General features: G+C 38.1%; 3 protein-coding genes across 3 annotated transcripts; 1 reads left to right on the top strand and 2 right to left on the bottom strand.

Annotated features, from left to right (window-relative positions):
* Window positions 1-316: 316 nt before the first annotated feature.
* LOC121970807 (VAMP-like protein YKT61) lies at window positions 317-3563 on the bottom strand. The gene is made up of 6 exons (XM_042521774.1): window positions 3197-3563; window positions 2444-2541; window positions 1927-2031; window positions 1151-1216; window positions 892-978; window positions 317-597 (listed from the first exon to the last, which is right to left on the bottom strand). The coding sequence occupies exons 1-6, from the start codon at window positions 3405-3407 to the stop codon at window positions 547-549; spliced, it is 618 nt and encodes a 205-aa protein (XP_042377708.1). The 5' UTR covers window positions 3408-3563; the 3' UTR covers window positions 317-546.
* A 7535-nt stretch (window positions 3564-11098) lies between these two features.
* Window positions 11099-11983, top strand: LOC121970809 (dof zinc finger protein DOF1.2-like). The gene has a single exon (XM_042521776.1). The coding sequence runs from the start codon at window positions 11170-11172 to the stop codon at window positions 11848-11850; it is 681 nt and encodes a 226-aa protein (XP_042377710.1). The 5' UTR covers window positions 11099-11169; the 3' UTR covers window positions 11851-11983.
* A 6580-nt stretch (window positions 11984-18563) lies between these two features.
* On the bottom strand, window positions 18564-19582 carry LOC121970808 (probable CCR4-associated factor 1 homolog 11). Its single transcript, XM_042521775.1, has one exon. It carries the CDS (start codon window positions 19522-19524, stop codon window positions 18670-18672), a length of 855 nt encoding a protein of 284 aa, XP_042377709.1. The 5' UTR covers window positions 19525-19582; the 3' UTR covers window positions 18564-18669.
* Between the last annotated feature and the right edge of the window lie 308 nt (window positions 19583-19890).

Raw genomic sequence — 19890 nt, forward strand, 5'->3', positions numbered from 1 at the left:
GGCACTGCCTTCAGTCTTCGATTGTACTTGACTGTGTCCAAACAGGCTCGATGAGGGTGTTGAGTGGCAACCCTAGACTGGGTAATAGAATGGGGCACTTTCTGGTAGGAGGGAATTTGTTTTTGAGATTCTATGCAAGTCCATTCTTCTCTACTAAATCACATCGAATCAATCAGTTCAACAGGTTAAATTAAAAATTTGAAAACTAATTCAATACAGTTAGAATGATGCAACTATGCAAGTAGTTTGATGACCACAAGTAAGGAAATGAGACTGAAGTAACACAAGCAACAAATCAAAGAAAAGAGAACAGATGGACACATGCAATCAAGAGAGTGATATTACAACTTGTTCAGTTTGTACTTCCCGTAAACTTACAATTATACATTATAGTATCACCTATACATATCTCCAAAATGTTTGAGAATTTTTTAGTAACCAAGATAAAACAACATGACTAAACAACCACATCAATATGCCACTATATAAGCAAACTCGCCTTCCAATCAAATTAGAAGCGTGAAGCAGCATAAAGTTACCATCATCTCATAGCATCGTACAACATTGGTTTGTTTTCTTGGCCTGCTTGTAGAACATCTGTGCCAAATAAACAAAATGATACCAAGATCAATCAGATGATCCATAGTAGAGTAAGATATGGAGTCTAGCGTGTGGTTCTACAAAACACAAGCGTGCATCCTCAATTCGGATTGAAGATATCTATGCCATAACAATATTACTCTTCAAGCGGAATGAATTCCATAATGATATATGATAGATAACAAGCAGACCTACTGAGAAAGATTTATTCATCAGATTTGAGCTTATGTTTTGAATTTCCTAATAATACAGAAGCTTGGATTGTCTACTTCAACTAGAGGAGCACATTACCTGTGATGCAGCACTAAGATCTGAGCTCTTCTCAACCAAATCATCCAATTTCACTCCTCTGTCTAATAAATTCTCAATAGTTTTATGCTGGAAAACAGAAGGAATCAAAATGAGAAAAAAATATATTTGTAAGTGCGACCAAAGCACAATTTCTTAACGGTCACATTTCTAATGATTAGATAACGCACTTTAACAAGGAACCAATAAGAAAACCTTGCAAAATTATGAATCCACAGTAGTTTCATTGACAATAACTTACCAGGATAATTTTAGTTTCATCCAAGTCCCTTTGAATTTTAAACAATTTGTCAACCTCTGCTGGATCCTGAAGAAATAAAAAAGGAAAAGACATAAAAAAAAAACAACACTTCAACTTAAGTATGAAAATTCAAGTAATAGTTAACCAACAAACGTCATTGCAATGAACTTTCACATTGATAAGGTTCTGCATGCGAATCACTATTGTTCTGAACTTTGTTTGTTAAGGAGTTGAATAGTCTGCAGTCTAATGTTTCTATTTCTTGTTTTTCCTTATTTTGACATGAAAGTCAGAATTTGCAGGTTCAGGATCGACCTTGAACTTTAAAATTGCATTATAAACTCAGACTCTTAAATGCAAATTTTGTTGTATGATGATAATTTAATACCCATGAATGCAACATTTACGACAATTACCAACTTATAAGAGGATCTCGCTTGACAAGTACCGAGTACACCTTGGATTTTGGAATATTAATACACAAAAAAAATCAAATAAACAACTTAGCAATGCCTCAATATCAATGCTGATTAGCACAGCCACGTGGACAATCTCTGCAGATGCAACATCAGCTTAAGGATTACAGATAAGATAGTTACCTCTTATTTTTGATCTTGTTAAGAGACTAAAATGACTATTTTCCAATAGTCGAATGAGCCAGTGAGTTGTTGAGGTAGGACTGAGGCTTAAATTTTATTTTTCAGAATTAGAGGAATGAGCAGTATAATAATTCTCCATGTCATTATTTGCCTTATAGTAATTAGAAAGGAACAAACCTGAAATTTTGTCAATGCTTCAGTCAGATATGGCCAAGGTTGAGTAGCATCAACCTTTACACCTCTCCAAGATTCACCAAAAGCCTTTTGATATTCATCCAGTATCTATTACATGAAAAGTATTGAAGTAACCTATCATTAGCAAAGACACATCAAAATGATCAAATAGTATCTCCTCTGATCTCAGTGACAAGAGTCCTTCAACAACCTTTACCTAAATAAGCGGCACACTACTATTCGGAACAAATTTAAAATTAGCGTGTCATGCAACACCATTTATCTATACAAGCAAACAACAGGATAATTCGAACGAGTCTCCATTCTAATAGATTTCCTCAAACGGCACTTAAATATCAACAAGGCATTACAACTTGGTTCACAAGAATAGCACAATGCCACAATCATTTGCCTGAGGTAAAGGTGCACACAGATAAATTATCCAATACTAACAGAATAACTTGATGTAAAAAATCTCAAAACAATTACAATGTTACAGGCAAACATTATGAATCAATACCTGGTTTAGGAGGGCAAAGGCGCTTCGCACAGGGTAATGATCATCCATGAAAGCCAAAGCGCAAAGATCATGTCTGTTGTAAGAATGCACCTTGTATTCTATACAGAAGAATGTTTTTTATAGATTATAAACTAGGGTAGTTTGAGAAGGATAAATACTTCATTTACGAAAAACTTTGTTAGAAATGTCAATGTAAATGGATTACGAATGGCTCAAAGTGGAATAATCAAAAAATTAAGGTAAGAAGGTTGAGCAGAAATTAGAGTTGCCTAGATTTTAAGTCTATAAATACAGGCTGAAATCATCCATCCAACAGGAATCCACAGCCTCTTCTCTGCTCCCCTCTAGCTTCTTGTGATTCCTTCTCACGGTTTAATTCAAGGAAACTGTGTTCGTCATTGATGAAGCCGCCTCTGCTGGCATTCTGGTGTCAGCGCTGCACCAATTATATTTTTGCAATTCTGTATTTTTAATATATTTTGGATTCTGTATTTCATTTTAATTTCTGCATTTTGCATAACGAAACTAAAACTAAGGTAGTTTGTTCGACAAGATTGATGATCATAGCAGATAATGCCTTAAACCAAGAAATCACAAAAAGTGCACAAAAAATTCGCAATAAGCGGAACGATTTAATCCCTCAAGGTTTAGGGTAATCGAACCAGAAAATGATGTTGAGATTCAAACTGCGGAGACAAAAAATAAAGAAAATAAAACATTAAGACTCGAATTTGTAGGGAATCGAGGGAATACCTTCATGCTGCACCGACTGGCGTTGGCCGGCCGGCGTCCGGTTGGCGACGGTACGCGCGACGAAGAGGATGAACTCACGGGCAGCGAATCTCTGGAAGTAACCGAAGCGGCTGACGTCGGTGGCGTTAGCCAGCACCACCGGGTCCGCCGCCTCAGGCGAAGATGACGACGAGGCGGCGGAATTGAGGATCACCAACGCCGTAACCCTCATCGCGGCGTCCCCCTGTCCCGAAGCGAGGAAGAGGAAACGCGTGGGGCGGACGCAAGGCGAAGAGATCGAGAGACGGGATTCCGTTCCCTTCGATCTCAAGCTCCCCTCACGCGCTTGGAATCGAACAATTCCTTAAAGATGGCGGTGCAAAAGGGGTGGAAGAAGTTCGATTCCGCCAACTCTCCGACCAATTCAAATTAAAACCTTGGGAAAATACCTTTAAACCCTTATTTCGTTATTTAAAAAATAATATTTAACCTCACAAAAGTCAAATGTAAAAAAAACTTATAAAAGATAATTATGTCTTTAACTTTTTTATAATTTTTTTTATAATCTTAAGAAGAAACAAAATATATTAATGTAAAAATTAATTACATGATATCGATTTGTCGGTGTATCCGCTCTCAGTGTTTTATAAAGTAAAGCTTGTCAGGATTGGCTTTTGTCAGTATTGTTGGGACTTTGACGTCCGCTAGAGGGGGGTGAATAGCGTCTCACCTAAAACTTTACTTCCTATAATGTTAGTGCACAGCGGAATACAAAAATAAACTAACAAATACGAAAGTTAACCTAAAAACAAGAAGGAAGAAGACAACAAACCAAACACAAACCCTAACACAAGGTGTTTACGTGGTTCGGAGATAACTTGCTCCTACTCCACGGCGTGCCCGTAAGGTGGACGATCCCTCAATCCGTCGGTGGATTAGTCCCCGGCAAACTCCGGCTAGCTCAACCTCCTTGTGGGTGGAGAAACCTCACCACAACTCCAACCAAGATCTCTTGGCAGACAAATATCTCTTGAGCACAAGTAGACTACTAAATAGACTTTAACCAAGTCCAATTTCGTCACCTTGGCCAGCCATACCAAGCTCCTTCTTATAGAGCTTGGAACAAATCAGAACCTGATTTGCCCGTTACCAGTCGACTGGTCCTTGCACCAGTCGACTGGTGCTAGCCTAACGGCTCTGCTACAGTGCATCAGTCGACTGATCCATCACCAGTCGACTTCTACAGTGCGCTACAGTACTGCTACATTGCCGCTACAGTAAACCCCTAAAACTAAGATTTTACTCCGAGTACAATCTCTCATGCACTCGTACCCTCACGACTCATTTGACTCTTCTTTGCAGCCTTGACCTTTTGCCTTCAAGCCTACTTCCTTTGGCTCTCGTCCCTCGGATGCATCCAAGCTCGCGACTTGTCCCCAATGCCATCCTTCGCGTATGCCTCGAAGTCGCTTCCCTCGGCCATTGTCCTTGCTGCCTTGTTCACGGTCCCTCGGATGCTCATCCTTCACCGGACCCGAAGTCGTCAACCTGAGTCATATGTGTCACCTGCAGTCCTGCACAACTCAAGTACACATATCAAATAACAAGGGTAAACCTAAGTTAAACTCTTTGCCCAAACACCAAAACACATGGTCCCGCGGACCATTGGGATTGCTCCAACAATCTCCCCCTTTTTGGTGTTTGGCAATACGTTTAAGTTAGGGAAAACAAATAGCAAATAAACATGCTAATACAATGGACTTACGATGCCAAGGCTACACACTTGGACTTATAATGCCGAATGGACTTACGATGCCAAGGCTACACACTTGGACTTATAATGCCGAATGGACTTACGATGCCAAGACTACACACTTGGGCTTACAACGCCGAATGGACTTACGTTGCTAAGGCTACACACTTGACAACCGCCGAATGAACTTACGTTGCTAAGGCTACACACTTGGCAACCGCCGAATGAAAAATGCACCATGCATTGGAACCTATGCCAAGGCTCCCCCTACACCTAGGCTCCCCATTGAGCTAGGATTTTATCACAAGGCTTTTTAAGAACCTATCATAAGGCTCCCCCTACGCAAAGGCACTAAGGTTTTCCTAACTAAACCTTACTTCTCCCCATTTGCCTAACATCCAAAAAGTTCTCCAACAATATCCCAATTGTTGAAAACTTATCGTTCAAACTGACCATAAACTCATGTATTTATCCCCCATAGATTCCATACATCTAAACGAGTTTACATGGTCAAGAACAGCTCTGAAAAATAATATCAGGCTGGTATCAGTCGACTGCCCCAAGTGCCAGTCGACTGCCTCCTTCGATACAACCTTACAGAAGCATTCTGTGGTCGAAATCTACTGTTACCAGTTGACTGGTATCGACAAAATGAGCTTACAGAGGCATTCTGTGCTCAAAAACACTGTTACCAGTCGACTGGTATCTGTACCAGTCGACTGGTACCCTATTTATGAAAAAATCAGTCTTTTCAGGCCAACTTCAGAAATGCACCAGAAATTCCCTAGACCTCCAAAAATTTCCAAATTTTGTGGAGAGGTCTATTGTACCCTTTTCTACTTGGGAAAAATACATTACAAAATGTATCTATTACCAATCCCAAGATTGACACAAAATCTAAAACTAGCTAAATGGTTCAATTGAACCTTGACCTAAAGTCCTAGTTTTGGCTTCCTTTTGATGTATTTGCCCATACCAACCCACAATGCATCCCTAGCATTGGTTTATATGACATCTATACATCCAAAACCAATTATCATACTATATGACCCCAAATGTCATATTTCTTGCATGAAACACAATCCATGTGTGCCAAATCCCTAGGTTTGAGACTCAAGTTCGTCTCCAAACCATTTGGCACACTCCATGGCTCCTCTAGACTCCCAAATAGTACCCACCTGAGATCCATTGACCATGGGTCCCAATTTGACTCTTTGAGCTCCCCCTAGAGCTCTTAGCCTTAGCCATCTCCCTAGGTGATTCATCCACAATGGCTAGGCAACATCGGTCCACCCCCGGTGACACTTGGCCTACAAACGTAACTTTCTTAACCTTGGACACCTTGTCCTTGGTTAATTTCTTCTTACCATTAAATGACTTTCCCTTGCAATTTATTGACTTCTCCTTGTCATAGTCATATGCAACCCTAGCATAAGACTTTCCCTTAGCATTGGAGAACTCTCCCTTGCCATGATCATTTGCCACCCTAGCATATGATCTCTTATTAGCCTTGGAGGGACTAGATCGGTATCCCAAGCCCGATCTATCATGGTTGGGTCTTTAGCTACCCAACACCATATTTAATTCCTTAGATCCAATAATGAATCTCTTAAGGAATTTCTCCAAATTATCAAGCTTTGACTTCAAAGCTTGATTTTCCCTTTCTAGGTTCCTAACCCTAGAGTCAACATGTCCACCTTAGACATTCCTAGACCTACCCTTTTTAGGCATGTGTCTTCCCTTCTTAGGATTAATGTCTTGGGTCTCCTTAGGTCTACCATTACTAGATTTATCATAAATGGGTCTCCTAGGGTTATGATCTACATTTACCCTATTTCTATTATAATATTTAAAACCAAAATTTTTCATTGCTATATAATGATAATCATTATTTTTCCTAGCATACATGGGAACATAAGAATTCGAATTTGAATTACACTTCAAATTAGGGTATACCTCTCTTACCCTTGAAGCTCCCCCTTGATTTGAACTCCTCTTCTTCTTCTTCTCCCACTTCTTTTCCCACATCCTCAAATGCGCCAACTTCTTGAGTTCTCCTCTCCTTGGGCACTTTGTGTGGTAGTGACCCCACTCACCACATGTAAAGCACCTAATGTGCTTCTTCTCCTTCTTCTTCTTCCTCCTACAACTCACATTAGTTTCTAAATTAACTTTAGTGAGTTTAGGGTTTACCTCCTTTACCGAGAAGTCCGAATCCGAAGTTTGACCTCCCCCTTCAATTGAAGATATGGACGGTTCTACTTCTTCCTCCCTTGATGATGTGGATGATACCTCCTCATCTTCCTTCTCCTCCTCGGATGTTGGCCTTATGTCAACATCGGATTGGTCCTTCTCTTCTTGGACCAATGAGCCCTTCTCCTTGGACTCCTCTACTCCTTGGAATTGTGACGTGTCTTCATGATAAGCAATGATCTTTTTCCAAAGATCACATACACTTGTGCATTCACCTACACTCACAATGATATTAGAAGGTAATAGATTTAACAAAATTTTTGTTACCTCCTTATCCGCCTCCGCTTGCTCCCTTTGTTCCTTGGTCCAATGTCGAGGTCGGAGGGGCTTCCCCTTTTTGTTCGTAGGAGCTTCAAATGGGTCACTCAAGACAACCCATTTGTTCCAATCCATTTGGAACCATGTCTCCAACCGCTTCCTCCAATAATTGAAGTCTTCTTTGTCATACGGAGGTGGAATTCGGATATCCCATCCGAGTGGTCCTTCGGACTCCATCTTCTTCTTCCTCTAGCTTCTTGCTCTCTTGGCGGTTAGTTCGTAGAAGAGCGCCCTCGCTCTGATACCACTTGTTGGGACCTTGACGTCCGCTAGAGGGGGGGTGAATAGCATCTCACCCAAAACTTTACTTCCTATAATGTTAGTGCACAGCGGAATACAAAAACAAACTAACAAATACGAAAGTTAACCTAAAAACAAGAAGGAAGAAGACAACAAACCAAACACAAACCCTAACACAAGGTGTTTACGTGGTTCGGAGATAACTTGCTCCTACTCCACGGCGTGTCCGTAAGGTGGACGATCCCTCAATCCGTCGGTGGATTAGTCCCCGGCAAACTCCGGCTAGCTCAACCTCCTTGTGGGTGGAGAAACCTCACCACAACTCCAACCAAGATCTCTTGGCACACAAAGATCTCTTGAGCACAAGTAGACTACTAATTAGACTTTAACCAAGTCCAATTTCGTCACCTTGGCCGGCCATACCAAGCTCCTTCTTATAGAGCTTGGAACAAATCAGAACCTGATTTGCCCGTTACCAATCGACTGGTCCTTGCACCAGTCGACTGGTGCCAGCCCAACGACTATCTCAACGGCTCTGCTACAGTGCATCAGTCGACTGATCCATCACCAGTCGACTGCTACAGTGCGCTACAGTAACTGCTATAGTACGCTACAGTACTGCTACATTGCCGCTACAGTAAACCCCTAAAACTAAGATTTTACTCCGAGTACAATCTCTCATGCACTCGTACCCTCACGACTCATTTGACTCTTCTTTGCAGCCTTGACCTTTTGCCTTCAAGCCTACTTCCTTTGGCTCTCGTCCCTCGGATGCATCCAAGCTCGCGACTTGTCCCCAATGCCATCCTTCGCGTATGCCTCGAAGTCGCTTCCCTCGGCCATTGTCCTTGCTGCCTTGTTCACGGTCCCTCGGATGCTCATCCTTCACCGGACCCGAAGTCGTCAACCTGAGTCATATGTGTCACCTGCAGTCCTGCACAACTCAAGTACACATATCAAATAACAAGGGTAAACCTAACTTAAACCCTTTACCTAAATACCAAAACACATGGTCCCGCGGACCATTGGGATTGCTCCAACAAGTATTACTCTTTTTGACGCTTAAATCAGTGATGAACTAAGATGTGAAGTTCACATGCATGCATGAGAAAGTAAAAGAGTTTGAAGAAGACAAAAAAAAAATTACCAATCACGTAATAAAAGAAAATTATACTTTCAAATATTTTCACGAACCTTATATAATCGTGAATAGGGATAGATTTAAAATTTTAAATTTAGGAGGAAGTGAAGAAAATAATTATCATATATTATATTCAAAGATTGCACAACCGGAGTGACGAAAATATACATTTAAATTACTTAATTTTATTTTTTTCGTATAATTAAATATTAATCTTTATATATTATTATAGTTTATGTACAATTTATTGATTTTAATTAATAAATCAATATTAATGAAAATATCAATTAGGATATTGAATAATCTAAAATTTGTTCATATATCAACTAACGAAACATAAGTAAACATAAATTATCAATAAATTCAATATATTTTATTTTTTCTTTTGAGATTATAAAAAATATTAAAAAGACAAGAACATAATTATCTTTTACAATTTTTTTTACATTTGACTTTGGTTAAAGGAGGATTAAATATTATTTTTTAAATTCAAGGAGGTAAAATACTACTTGATAGAAAATACAGAGGATAAAAATATCTTTTATATTTACTAAAATCATAATTATTTTTCATTATATCCATCTGTCTAATTGTTATTCTTCTTGTGCTACCATTACGTGGTAACCTAATGAACTAAATTTCTAAAATATCTTGACTATTTGTACTAATAGTTAATATTTATTCATGATTTATCTTTTTCGAATTAACTTAGGGATAAATTAATGAGGGCATTAAAGACAAGCAAATCACCTTTACCATACTATGTCAATTTCAAGACTCACTTTTTTATTTAAACTATGAAATCCATGCCACGGATATGGTTATATTCATGAAGCTGCAAAGCAGCGACCTTATTTTGAAATGTTTTGAAGATGCCTATTGTAGTGAATTGCAACTAGATTGGTTGATATTTTAGAAATCTTCATAGTCATTTTGAACCAGAACTATTACACTTTTAAGAGCCTTTTGAATACAATCATGCTTTAAGACTTAGATTCCAGAACCTCAATTAAGAGCAGTGACTTTTTAAAGTCATCAATCTTGAAACTATTTGACATAATCTCATTAAAATATCTAAACTTATCATTTTACTCAGCTAACCTATTTGAGTCGAGATGCCTTTGGGAGCTGAGGCTGAGCTAATTCACTCGAGTTGTTGGGCTAGGGGAGGTACTCAGCTAACTGAGTACTCGAGTGGCTGAGCTAGGCAGATGCTCAAGTTGCCAAGACAGGTGCGCGCTTGGGTTGCCGACCATCGAGGTCATGCCCCTAGCTTGAGTCAGTAGCAAGTACACGATGGACTGAAGCCATTACATGCGAATCTCGATTATCAAAGTACAAATTCATTAAAATGAATCGAAAATCAGATTAAAAACAAAAAACAAGTCAAAACACATCGCAAATCATGAAAACAAATTCTCATTTTAGTACTAACCTAAGTAGGACAGACAGCGACTGACTGACGATCGACTAATCCATCGGGCACGCAGTATCTTAGATAGAGAGGGAGAGAAGGTTAGTTCATTGAATCAGGAGCAAATCGTGATTTATAATTTTAATTAATTAAATAAAATCGATTTAACTTGGAACGCTAACAACTCCATAACAATTAATGCATCGTGTTAAATAAGTCAAGATTGCGAATAACACATTGCCAGCCCGATAATAATAATACTCCTTTGACTATTTTTAACCTAAACAAAACCACATGTTTAATTAATTCCTATGTCGAATGAGTTATCCCTGTCCGAATGTCAACCTAAAGATCACCCACCCAACTACTTACCTACTCGTCCAACCCTCCCTCTCTAGTTATCGAACCCATCCACGTCAGCCATTGCATGTGGGTGTGCGTTTTAATTTTTTATTATTTTTTTGTTAAAAAAAATGCGAATCCAATTGCAATTCGACTACGCTGCCACTGTCACCTGATTTTAATAGAATAAATAAGTAAATAAAACCGAAAACACATTTTATTTTAATAAAAATAAAATAAAATTGCAATAGAAATTTTCGTTTAAGCTCTGAAATTTATCCTCCTTTTAACGTAGCTTCAGAATTTCGTGATCGCCAAAATTTAAGGAAGTGAAATGGACATTTTTGATAAATTTGGAGGATAATAGAAATTTAACAGTAGCACGCGAGGCGCACGCTCGTGACCGCGACCCACCCCGTAACCGCCTATAAATACCCCCGCACCCACCCCGCCTTCACCCCCTCCGGTGACCTCACTTTCCTCTTTTCTTTTTTTTTTATTTTCCTTACGGTTCCGGCGTCGATCCGCCGCCCATGTTCCCTTCGGCAGACGACGTCGACCTCCTCCCCTACGCCTCCCGGCCGATCGCGGAGCGGCCGTGGAAGGAGGCCGCCCCCAACTGCCCCCGCTGCGATTCGCCCAACACCAAGTTCTGCTACTACAACAACTACAGCCTCGCCCAGCCCCGCTACTTCTGCAAGTCCTGCCGCCGCTACTGGACCAAGGGCGGCTCCCTCCGCAACGTTCCCGTCGGCGGCGGATGCCGCAAGAACCGCCGCACAAAATCTTCTTCTTCGTCTTCTTCCTCCTCCTCTACCGTATCTCCTCCTACCATCCCCTTTCGTCGCCCGGATCTGATGCTAAACGACGTCGCCTTGGACTCCGACTCGGCCTCCGCCTCCGCCTCCAGCGGCAACATCGACCTGGAGGCTCTATACGCCAAGTACACCAGCCAGCGCCCTCCCGATCTGGATCCCGTACCTCCGGCGGTGGCCACGTCGAGCGAGTCGAGTTCCAGAAACTACCAACTCGGCGGCGCACAGATCGCTCAGCCACCGCCCGACTGTGACGGTGGAATGCTGGGTCAGGCCCAGTTTGAGCCCAATTTTGAATTCACGAGCCCAATTTTGGAGGAATTCGAATTGATCCATCATCCGGATTTTCTATTGAACGGCGATGATTGGAGCTCATTGGAGGCTTTTTATAAATACTAGGTTCACGATTTCACTCGTTTTACCCCATCTCATGTAATTTTCAAATATATTTATACACATTTATTTCCTTAAAAAGGGGGAAATATAGAGAATTAATATATTATCTCAAATACAAATAAGTGAATAATAAATTAGTGAAAAAAAAATAAATTATTATCAAGTTGGTTCGCTCACTCAATACTTGTACTTTCTCTTTTATGAGGATGATAGTGAAATGAAACAAACTAGATCACATAGCTCACGATGAAATCCACATGGAGTGGACCTAAGAGTAAGTATACGCTTTACATCAACCATCACTCTAGATTGCGACACTTACGACAATGACAACAATTATTTATTTAATTTATTTATTAATCATAAAATTTTGATATTATTTTTTCGAGAAATTTTTGCTAGCCCACTCATATCATACCAAATGCATTCTACTCGAGGGCGTAGTCAAATTCAAAATTATCAGGGCAAGGACAGATGTAAGAATTCCATATCGAGGAACGAAAGATATGTTTTTATGTTGAAAGAAAATGATTATGTTATTATTTTCTATTTATCTCTCTTTCATTTCCTATTCTTATAACTTATATTGCGATGGTTGCACTCATCGCTCCTCCTTTGGCTCCATCCCTACTAGGTTGACGCTATCCCCATGAGCTGGATCAGCTGGTTAAGTGTCTGCAGCTTACCAATGAAGTCGTGGGGTCGAAGGTCGCCAGTTACACTCGGAGATAAAACCCTGGTCTGCTGCGTCAAAAATTCCTTCGACACCCAGTCACCTATCCTGCCCAGCATTAACCGTGATTTACTCCCTCTGAAATCTTGTGGGGCCGGGGCCAGGGGACCGCTAGGGTGGCGGTTCCACCTTTTGCCTATTAGGTTGACGTTGATTACTTGAGGTTGACTACAATTCGGAATGAACAATGGTTTGTGATGAAACTAAAAAAAAATATAAAATTAAAAGCCATTATTAATAAAAAAAAAAAAAAAAAAAAAAAAGGGGTTGGAGACCATCCAAGCACAAGGATGGCTCCACCCCTAATTCTACTCCATTTTGAAAAGATCAAGAGTAGCCGATCATATATTTTGTATCCAAAATACTCTTTATCCTAATGATGTTATAGTAGCTACTCGATTGCTATTATAATATGAAATTTTAATTATTTTTTTAATCAAAATTATTATACACAAATACTATTATTTAAAAATATTTTTTTATTAATTCGATCAAAATTAATTAAATTAAATTAAAATCATTTCAAGTTCATCAAAATTATTTTAAAATAGTTATAGCAATTACTAAAGAAGCTACTACACACAGTTATAATTAAATTATAAAGTTTAATATTTTGAATCATAAATTATAAACCTGGAATACTATTATATCAAAATGCTCTTTATTGGGAAAATTTGTTTAAACTTCATAAAAATCATTTTAAATTATAAAAATCACTTAAAAATAATAATAGCAATTACTAAAGTAAGAAATAATATTATAGTAAGTATAAAGTATTAGGTCGGAGGTGAATGACTTAGATACTTTGATTTCTTGATTAACTTGATTTACTCAGCAAAAATTTGAAGACAATGTTAACTCATTGTATTTATTTGGTATCCACCTCGTTGAGGTGACTAATTTATGGTTTCACACCACAGTCATACTTTGTACTATGAAACTTCTCCTTCTCAAATCAACATCGAAGGTGGAGAAACCTTAGACAATCACCTACAAATCTCCCTCTCAACAGAATACCTTATAAGAAAGAAGAAGTCAAGAGATTAAGATTTTGAGTACACCTTCTTCTTTGAGTGGCTTGAGATTATAGTACTAGTGAGAGCTTGAGCACTTGAAGTTGAACTTGAAGTTGAGCTTGAGCACTGGAGAGCAATGGAGAACACTTGATCGCAATAGAACAATTTACTTCAAACAGTGCTCTTTGTATCTACTTAAACCGTAGAAAAAGAGTTGTTTCTCTTGTAGTTTTGTGAGTCTTAATTGATTAAAAAGTGATCTTAATCGATTACCAGATGTTAATCAATTAAAGTAGTTAAATTGGTGTGCGTTTCATTTACATGACTCTTCCGAATCGCCTACCCTAATCAATTAAGATTAGGATAATCGATCGACTAGCTTAAACGATTAGGAATTATTCTGTTTTTGAACAGAATGTCTCTTAATCAACTGAGCCAATCGCTTAAGCTTTGAATAGAAGTATTCTGTTCAAAGCAAAACGACACCGTAAGCGATTGATTCAATCTCTTACGGTTTCCTAATCGATTACTGTAATCAATTAGGAAACCGTCTATTAGAAACAGAAGGTTTGTTAAGCGATTGACTCAATCGCTTAACACCCTCTTAATTGATTAGGAGTTTTTTCTTAATCAAGTACCACACTTTACTTTAGTTGATTATCAATTGTCTCACTAAGAGTCTTGTTCTTGACATCTCTGAACTTCTTTTTGCCTTAAATTCGGTCTTCCGGCCTACAAGGGCTTCTCCTGTGCCAAAGATTTGGTCCTCTGATCTTCTTGGACTTCTCTTACCTTGCATCTGATCTTCCGACCGACAAGAGCTTCTCTTGCCAGGAATCCAATCCTCAACCTTCTTGGTCCTACAAACTCAAACTCATATTAGATCCAATCTATTAGCAACCTAAACTTAAATAATTATCAATTATCGAAATTTCTTTCTTAGGGCATGATTGTACCAACATAAAGTAATTAAGAGAAAATATATAATGGGAACTTCTTTTAACTAAGGGTGTAATCGAGCCAAGCCGAGCTAAATTCTTAAATATTTGAGTTTGACTCGTTTATAATCGAGCCGAGCTCGAGCTTTATTTAACGAATATATTCATGACTCACAAGCGTATTCGAGCTTTTATCGAGCATAAACGAGCTTAATAAACATAAATTATAAATTTTTATATTCATAAAAACTAAATTATATATTTAGATAAAATTATAATATTCTTATTAAAAATTATAATTTTATTCTGATAAATAAATTTAATATATTTGTTTATATGTTTCATAAGTATGAGTATAAAATCTATAAATTCAATATCAAAACTATTATTTTATTATTTAAAAGTTGATTCATAAGCTTAACGAACATGTTCACGAGCTAACGAGCTGAATATTGTGAAGCTCGAGCTTAGTTTGTTTATCTTAACGAGACTTATTAAATGAGCTCAAACGAGCTTTTATCGAATCGAGTTTCGAAAAACTCATGAGCGAATTGGTTCATTTACACCCCTACTTTTAACCATTTATTTTTAAGGAACAAAATAATTTATATATCTTTATAATGGTATAATATTGTCTACATTGGGTATAATTCCTTATAAATTTATTTTTAGGCTCTACTTAAAAGGGCTCATACTAATGAAGATATCTTTCATCTTTTAAATACATGATCTTTTTCGTATATTTCCAACAATTCTCCTCTCAAACGAAAGATCATCATTATTTTCATGGTACGGGCCTCCTCTCAAGTATTCGGTCAACCTTGACCTACTCCGGAATTTCCCTCAAGCATCTGATCACTATTGACATGCTTCGGGCCTACTCTCAAGTATCCGATCACTATTGACCTGCTCTAGGTCTCTCCTCAAGCATTCAATCATTATTGACATGTTTCGGTCCTCTAAAACATTTTCATCACCTATGATTTACTTCCCTATGATTTATATCAAAATATGACACCCTTGATATATTTGAACTTTTCACTACTTAGGGTTCACTCCTTTAGGATTTTTACCTAGCATTTGGTCACCCTTGACATGTTTGAATTTTTCACCACTTAGGGTTCACTTTCCAGAATTTTCACCAAGCATCCAGTCACCCTTGACCTATTTGAACTTTTCACTTAGAGTTCACTCCTTCGATCACCTTCTATCTATTTGGACTTTTTACCACCTAGTATTCACTCCCCCGGATTTCCATCAAATATTCCATCATTCTTAATTTACTTGGACTTTTCACTTAAAGTTCACTCCTCTAAAAATCCCTATCTTCTTCGTTTAAAGCCATTATTCTATCTACTTGATCTAAATATGGATCTAATACTACTTATAAAGATTAAAAAAATTATATATTTTTATAATGATATAATATTATCATTTTACATGTATTTATTTTTGAACGGTATCTTAGAAGACTTCTACCTATGAAAGATATTTTTTTTAATTCATGATTTTTTTTCTTCTATATTTTTATCGGTGGACTTGATTACATTCTCCACACTGTTGAGTTGAAGTCAATTTACTTAAGCTATAAACCTCCTAAAATAACTAATTAAATAATACAAGGTGTAAAAATTTTTAAAATAAAATTTTAGGGTGGACGTGGGTGATCGGCAATTAGGCAGGGGAATTTAAGAAGGTCCATGATCCAAGGCAATAATAAACAAATAGCTCGGGAATCACAACAACATGGGAGCGGTGGCCGGCTTGGGTTAGGAATAAACAAATTGGATAAATTGAAAAAAAAAACCATTTATATTGATTTAATAATATAAATATATAAAATACATATAAGTTTAAATACTGATCAATTTAATTAGTTAATATTTATGAACAGATTTTATGAATAATTTACAAATAGAATTATTTAATAAATTAAAATTTTATTTTATTTTTTTATTTAAATACTTACAATTTATAAAAAAATAATTTTAAATTATTCACAATATGTTAAAAATAAAAATATATAAGTTTCATATATTAGATAAAAATTTAATTTATGTTATAGGGACAATAAACAAGCCCTCTTGCTCTGATCTTTTATGTTTCTAATTTTAAGAAAGCCAATTTATTTATTTATAAAATATTAAATTACTTGAAATACTATGTTGATAAAATATATGGGTTATATATATATAATTTTTTATCCCGTGCATCTATTTGGTGTATATTTTTGGATGACTCTCACAGGTCCAAATATTTAGGTGCATTCTCAAGCGGTCTGATTCTCAAAAGTGAAACAAAATGTCCGTATATATGAGAATCACTCAGGAGTATACACTGAACAAGTGTGCAAACTAACAACCCCCTCTCTCTCTTGCTCCATATATATATATATATATATATATTTGGATCATAATTAACAATGTTAGTTATTAGTTAAGTGCCTTAACAAACAATTTACACCTTCATGTTGACTAATAAATACTGAGTATAAAAGTAAGGAAGCCAATAATTTGTGGCTCAATTATATCATAATTGAACTTAATTAGTTGAGTTCTTTAAAATTAAAAATAGTACAATTTTTATGGAAGATTCTAACCAAACTTGAAATTATAATTTATATTTCTTTCTTTTTTGTCTATAACTTCCATCTCTTCCTCCACAAAATATAACATATATTATCGATAGGAATATTTATATTTTAAAATAGATTCTAAGAATATTCAAAATTGATCGATATCTTCTTAACGAGCAATGGAAATGGAAGAGTACTGATGAAATTAGTGGGGGATCAATCTCGGGATAAGACATTCGAGATTGAAGATCAAAATTTAAAACTACAAGTGGATAGATACTCGAAGAAAGCATTGGAAAATCAAAATTAAAAAGAAAAAGAAATACCCCCAAAACTCAAGAAAAAATCGTATGAATCCTCTAAGAATTTCGTTAAAAAAGCAAAGAAAATGCAATTTATATTGTTTCATTATGTTATATATATATATATATATAATCATTGTTTCATTATGTTATATTGAGTTAGTCTATGCAAATAAATGAGAAGAATGGTTAGCTCATACCAATTAAGTTGGCACATCAACTAGGATTTCTTCGTATTATAGGTTTATATTGTAATTTTAATTGCATGAAATTTATGATTAGAATTTTGTCTAATTTTTATGCCAATTGGATTTAGTCAAGATTGATATAACCAAATATGATATTTCAATTTGAATGCACTTATGTAGTAAAATTATATTTATATACTAAGCACTTTATTGTTGAGAAATAGTTGGTACATTTGGAGATTTATTTATTTATTTGATAATTTAGATGTCCGAAATTAATTTGGAAGATAGATAATTTGTTCTTGATTCACTTGTCAGATAAATCTTAAGCACAACTTATATATACTTAAATAAAGTAGATATTCAAAAATAGTAACAAACTATTGCTGTTTGTTGCTATGAAGAGGGAAAACTCAATGAATTGAGGATTTGATTTTGAAGTGATTTTAAACAGAGACTATATCAAACATGTTTCAATGTCGCACTACAAGATGATCTTAAGTAGAGACATATTTATATATTTAATCTTCAAAGGCGAGCATAAAGAGAAATCATCAAGAAGACGTGCTTAGAAGTTCAAGATTTGATGAGCACAAAGATCGAATGACCATCCTAAAAGTATGAGATCGAGCAAACATAAACAGAGTCCATCAAAAACATGTTTAAACAATATTCCACTCTGGGAGGATCATGAGAGGTTATCGAGACGTGTTTACATATTTAATCCTTTAAAAGCGAACACAAATGGAGCTTGTTGCATAATGAGTTTGAGATCTGAGTGAATATAATAAATAGAGAATAATACTTTAATTTGATCATCCTTATTATGATTCAAATTTTTTTAAATACTTTACCACTGCACCACACAATAGTAAATGGGCTATGGGCTGAAAGCTTACTGTTCATCAGCAAAAAACTCATTGGCCTAATTAATCCATTAAAGATCAGGATCAAATGCATGGAATTACCATCACCAGATTCAATTTTTTTTACTGATAATTTATTAGATCGAATACACAAAATTCTTAAGAATATAATGAATTATGAATATCATTGAATTACAGTAAGTATCAGTGAGCTTCCAGGCCGAAGAGGATTCCGGCATGCTTCTCGCCGTCGTCCTCCACGAAGAAGAGCTCCTTCATCCGCCGGAACGCCTGCCAAGTTAGCAAACTGTCGGACCCCGCCTGGTGGCACCGCCCCACCGCCCGGCACACCCGGAGCGTGCTCGCCACCCGATCCAGCCCGCCGTACAAGCTGTCGCAGTACCTCATCATGTGCTTCATGTCGAACACCCTGTGCCCGAAGAAGACCCTGACCAGCCCCATGAACTCCCGGAGATTCCTCGGCAGCTTCCGCCGGGTGAGGATCTTGATCAGGTATCCGAAGTCGTAGGCGCTGTGGAAGGTCACCCACGCCACGGCGGAGTCGTTGCACACCAGCCCGGACGACATCAGCAGCTCGGCGAAGCGGCGGGAGTCGATCCCCCGCGCCCGGTTCTTCTCGAAGTCGATCCCGTTGGCCTCGAGGAGCTCGATCGACTCGGGGGCGTGGAGGTCGCGGAGGGGGTCGAAATCGCGGAAGTTGAACTCCCAGAGATAGCGGGTCTCTCCGCCGCCGCCGAGGTCGGGGAGGTTGCCGGCGGAGTCGGAGAGGGTGAGACCGACCTGGATGAGGTGGAGAGCGTCGACGTTGGCCTTGAGGACCGCGTAGCGCTCGTTGGCGGTGAGGGCGGCCGGGTGCTTCCGGGGGCGGTGGATCACACCGGGGAATTCGGTGTCCATGGCGGCGAAGGGGAAGCGCTCGACGGCTTCACGGATGAGGTCGAATTCGGCGTCGAGGTTGTCGGCCCAAACGGACCGGATCTGGATCTGAACAAGTTCGCCGCCGTCGACCGCCGATTTATGCGATTCCAGCGATGGCATCTTCGAGATCGCTGCGACCCTCGGCTCAATTTACCGGTCCGGTTCGAGTTTCGCTGATGGGATTGGCGAGGAGGACAGAGCTTCCTCTTATAGCGAGGAGAAAGAAAGGCGACGGGTTGCTTCGCAGAAAGGGGGAGAACAAAACGGACGTTGGTTGATGGATCTGATAAGGCATCCTAGCCGTCGATCAATGAACCCGGTTCGGCGAAGTGGAAAAGACAGTCAACTATGAAGTGCGACCGGGTGGCGCGTAGAATCCCATGGTCAAGATCAGATGTGACCTAAAGGACAGTAAACGGCAGAAGACATCACGCTATGAGACGGGTTCCGGGAGACGCATGAAAAAAGGTCAGGATTTTACCTGTA

The sequence above is a fragment of the Zingiber officinale genome, chromosome 4A (assembly GCF_018446385.1).
Source record: "Zingiber officinale cultivar Zhangliang chromosome 4A, Zo_v1.1, whole genome shotgun sequence".
NCBI classification, from domain to species: Eukaryota; Viridiplantae; Streptophyta; class Magnoliopsida; order Zingiberales; family Zingiberaceae; genus Zingiber; species Zingiber officinale.

Excerpts from the sequence above, each read along its gene's own strand:
- LOC121970807 (XM_042521774.1), bottom strand. The coding sequence starts at position 3,407 with ATGAGGGTTACGGCGTTGGTGATCCTCAATTCCGCCGCCTCGTCGTCA. Across the intron at positions 2,542-3,196 it reads CCAGTCGGTGCAGCATGAAG|AATACAAGGTGCATTCTTAC; the intron begins GTATTCCCTCGA and ends TCTTCTGTATAG. Across the intron at positions 979-1,150 it reads ATGAAACTAAAATTATCCTG|CATAAAACTATTGAGAATTT; the intron begins GTAAGTTATTGT and ends TCTGTTTTCCAG.
- LOC121970809 (XM_042521776.1), top strand. The coding sequence starts at position 11,170 with ATGTTCCCTTCGGCAGACGACGTCGACCTCCTCCCCTACGCCTCCCGG.
- LOC121970808 (XM_042521775.1), bottom strand. The coding sequence starts at position 19,524 with ATGCCATCGCTGGAATCGCATAAATCGGCGGTCGACGGCGGCGAACTT.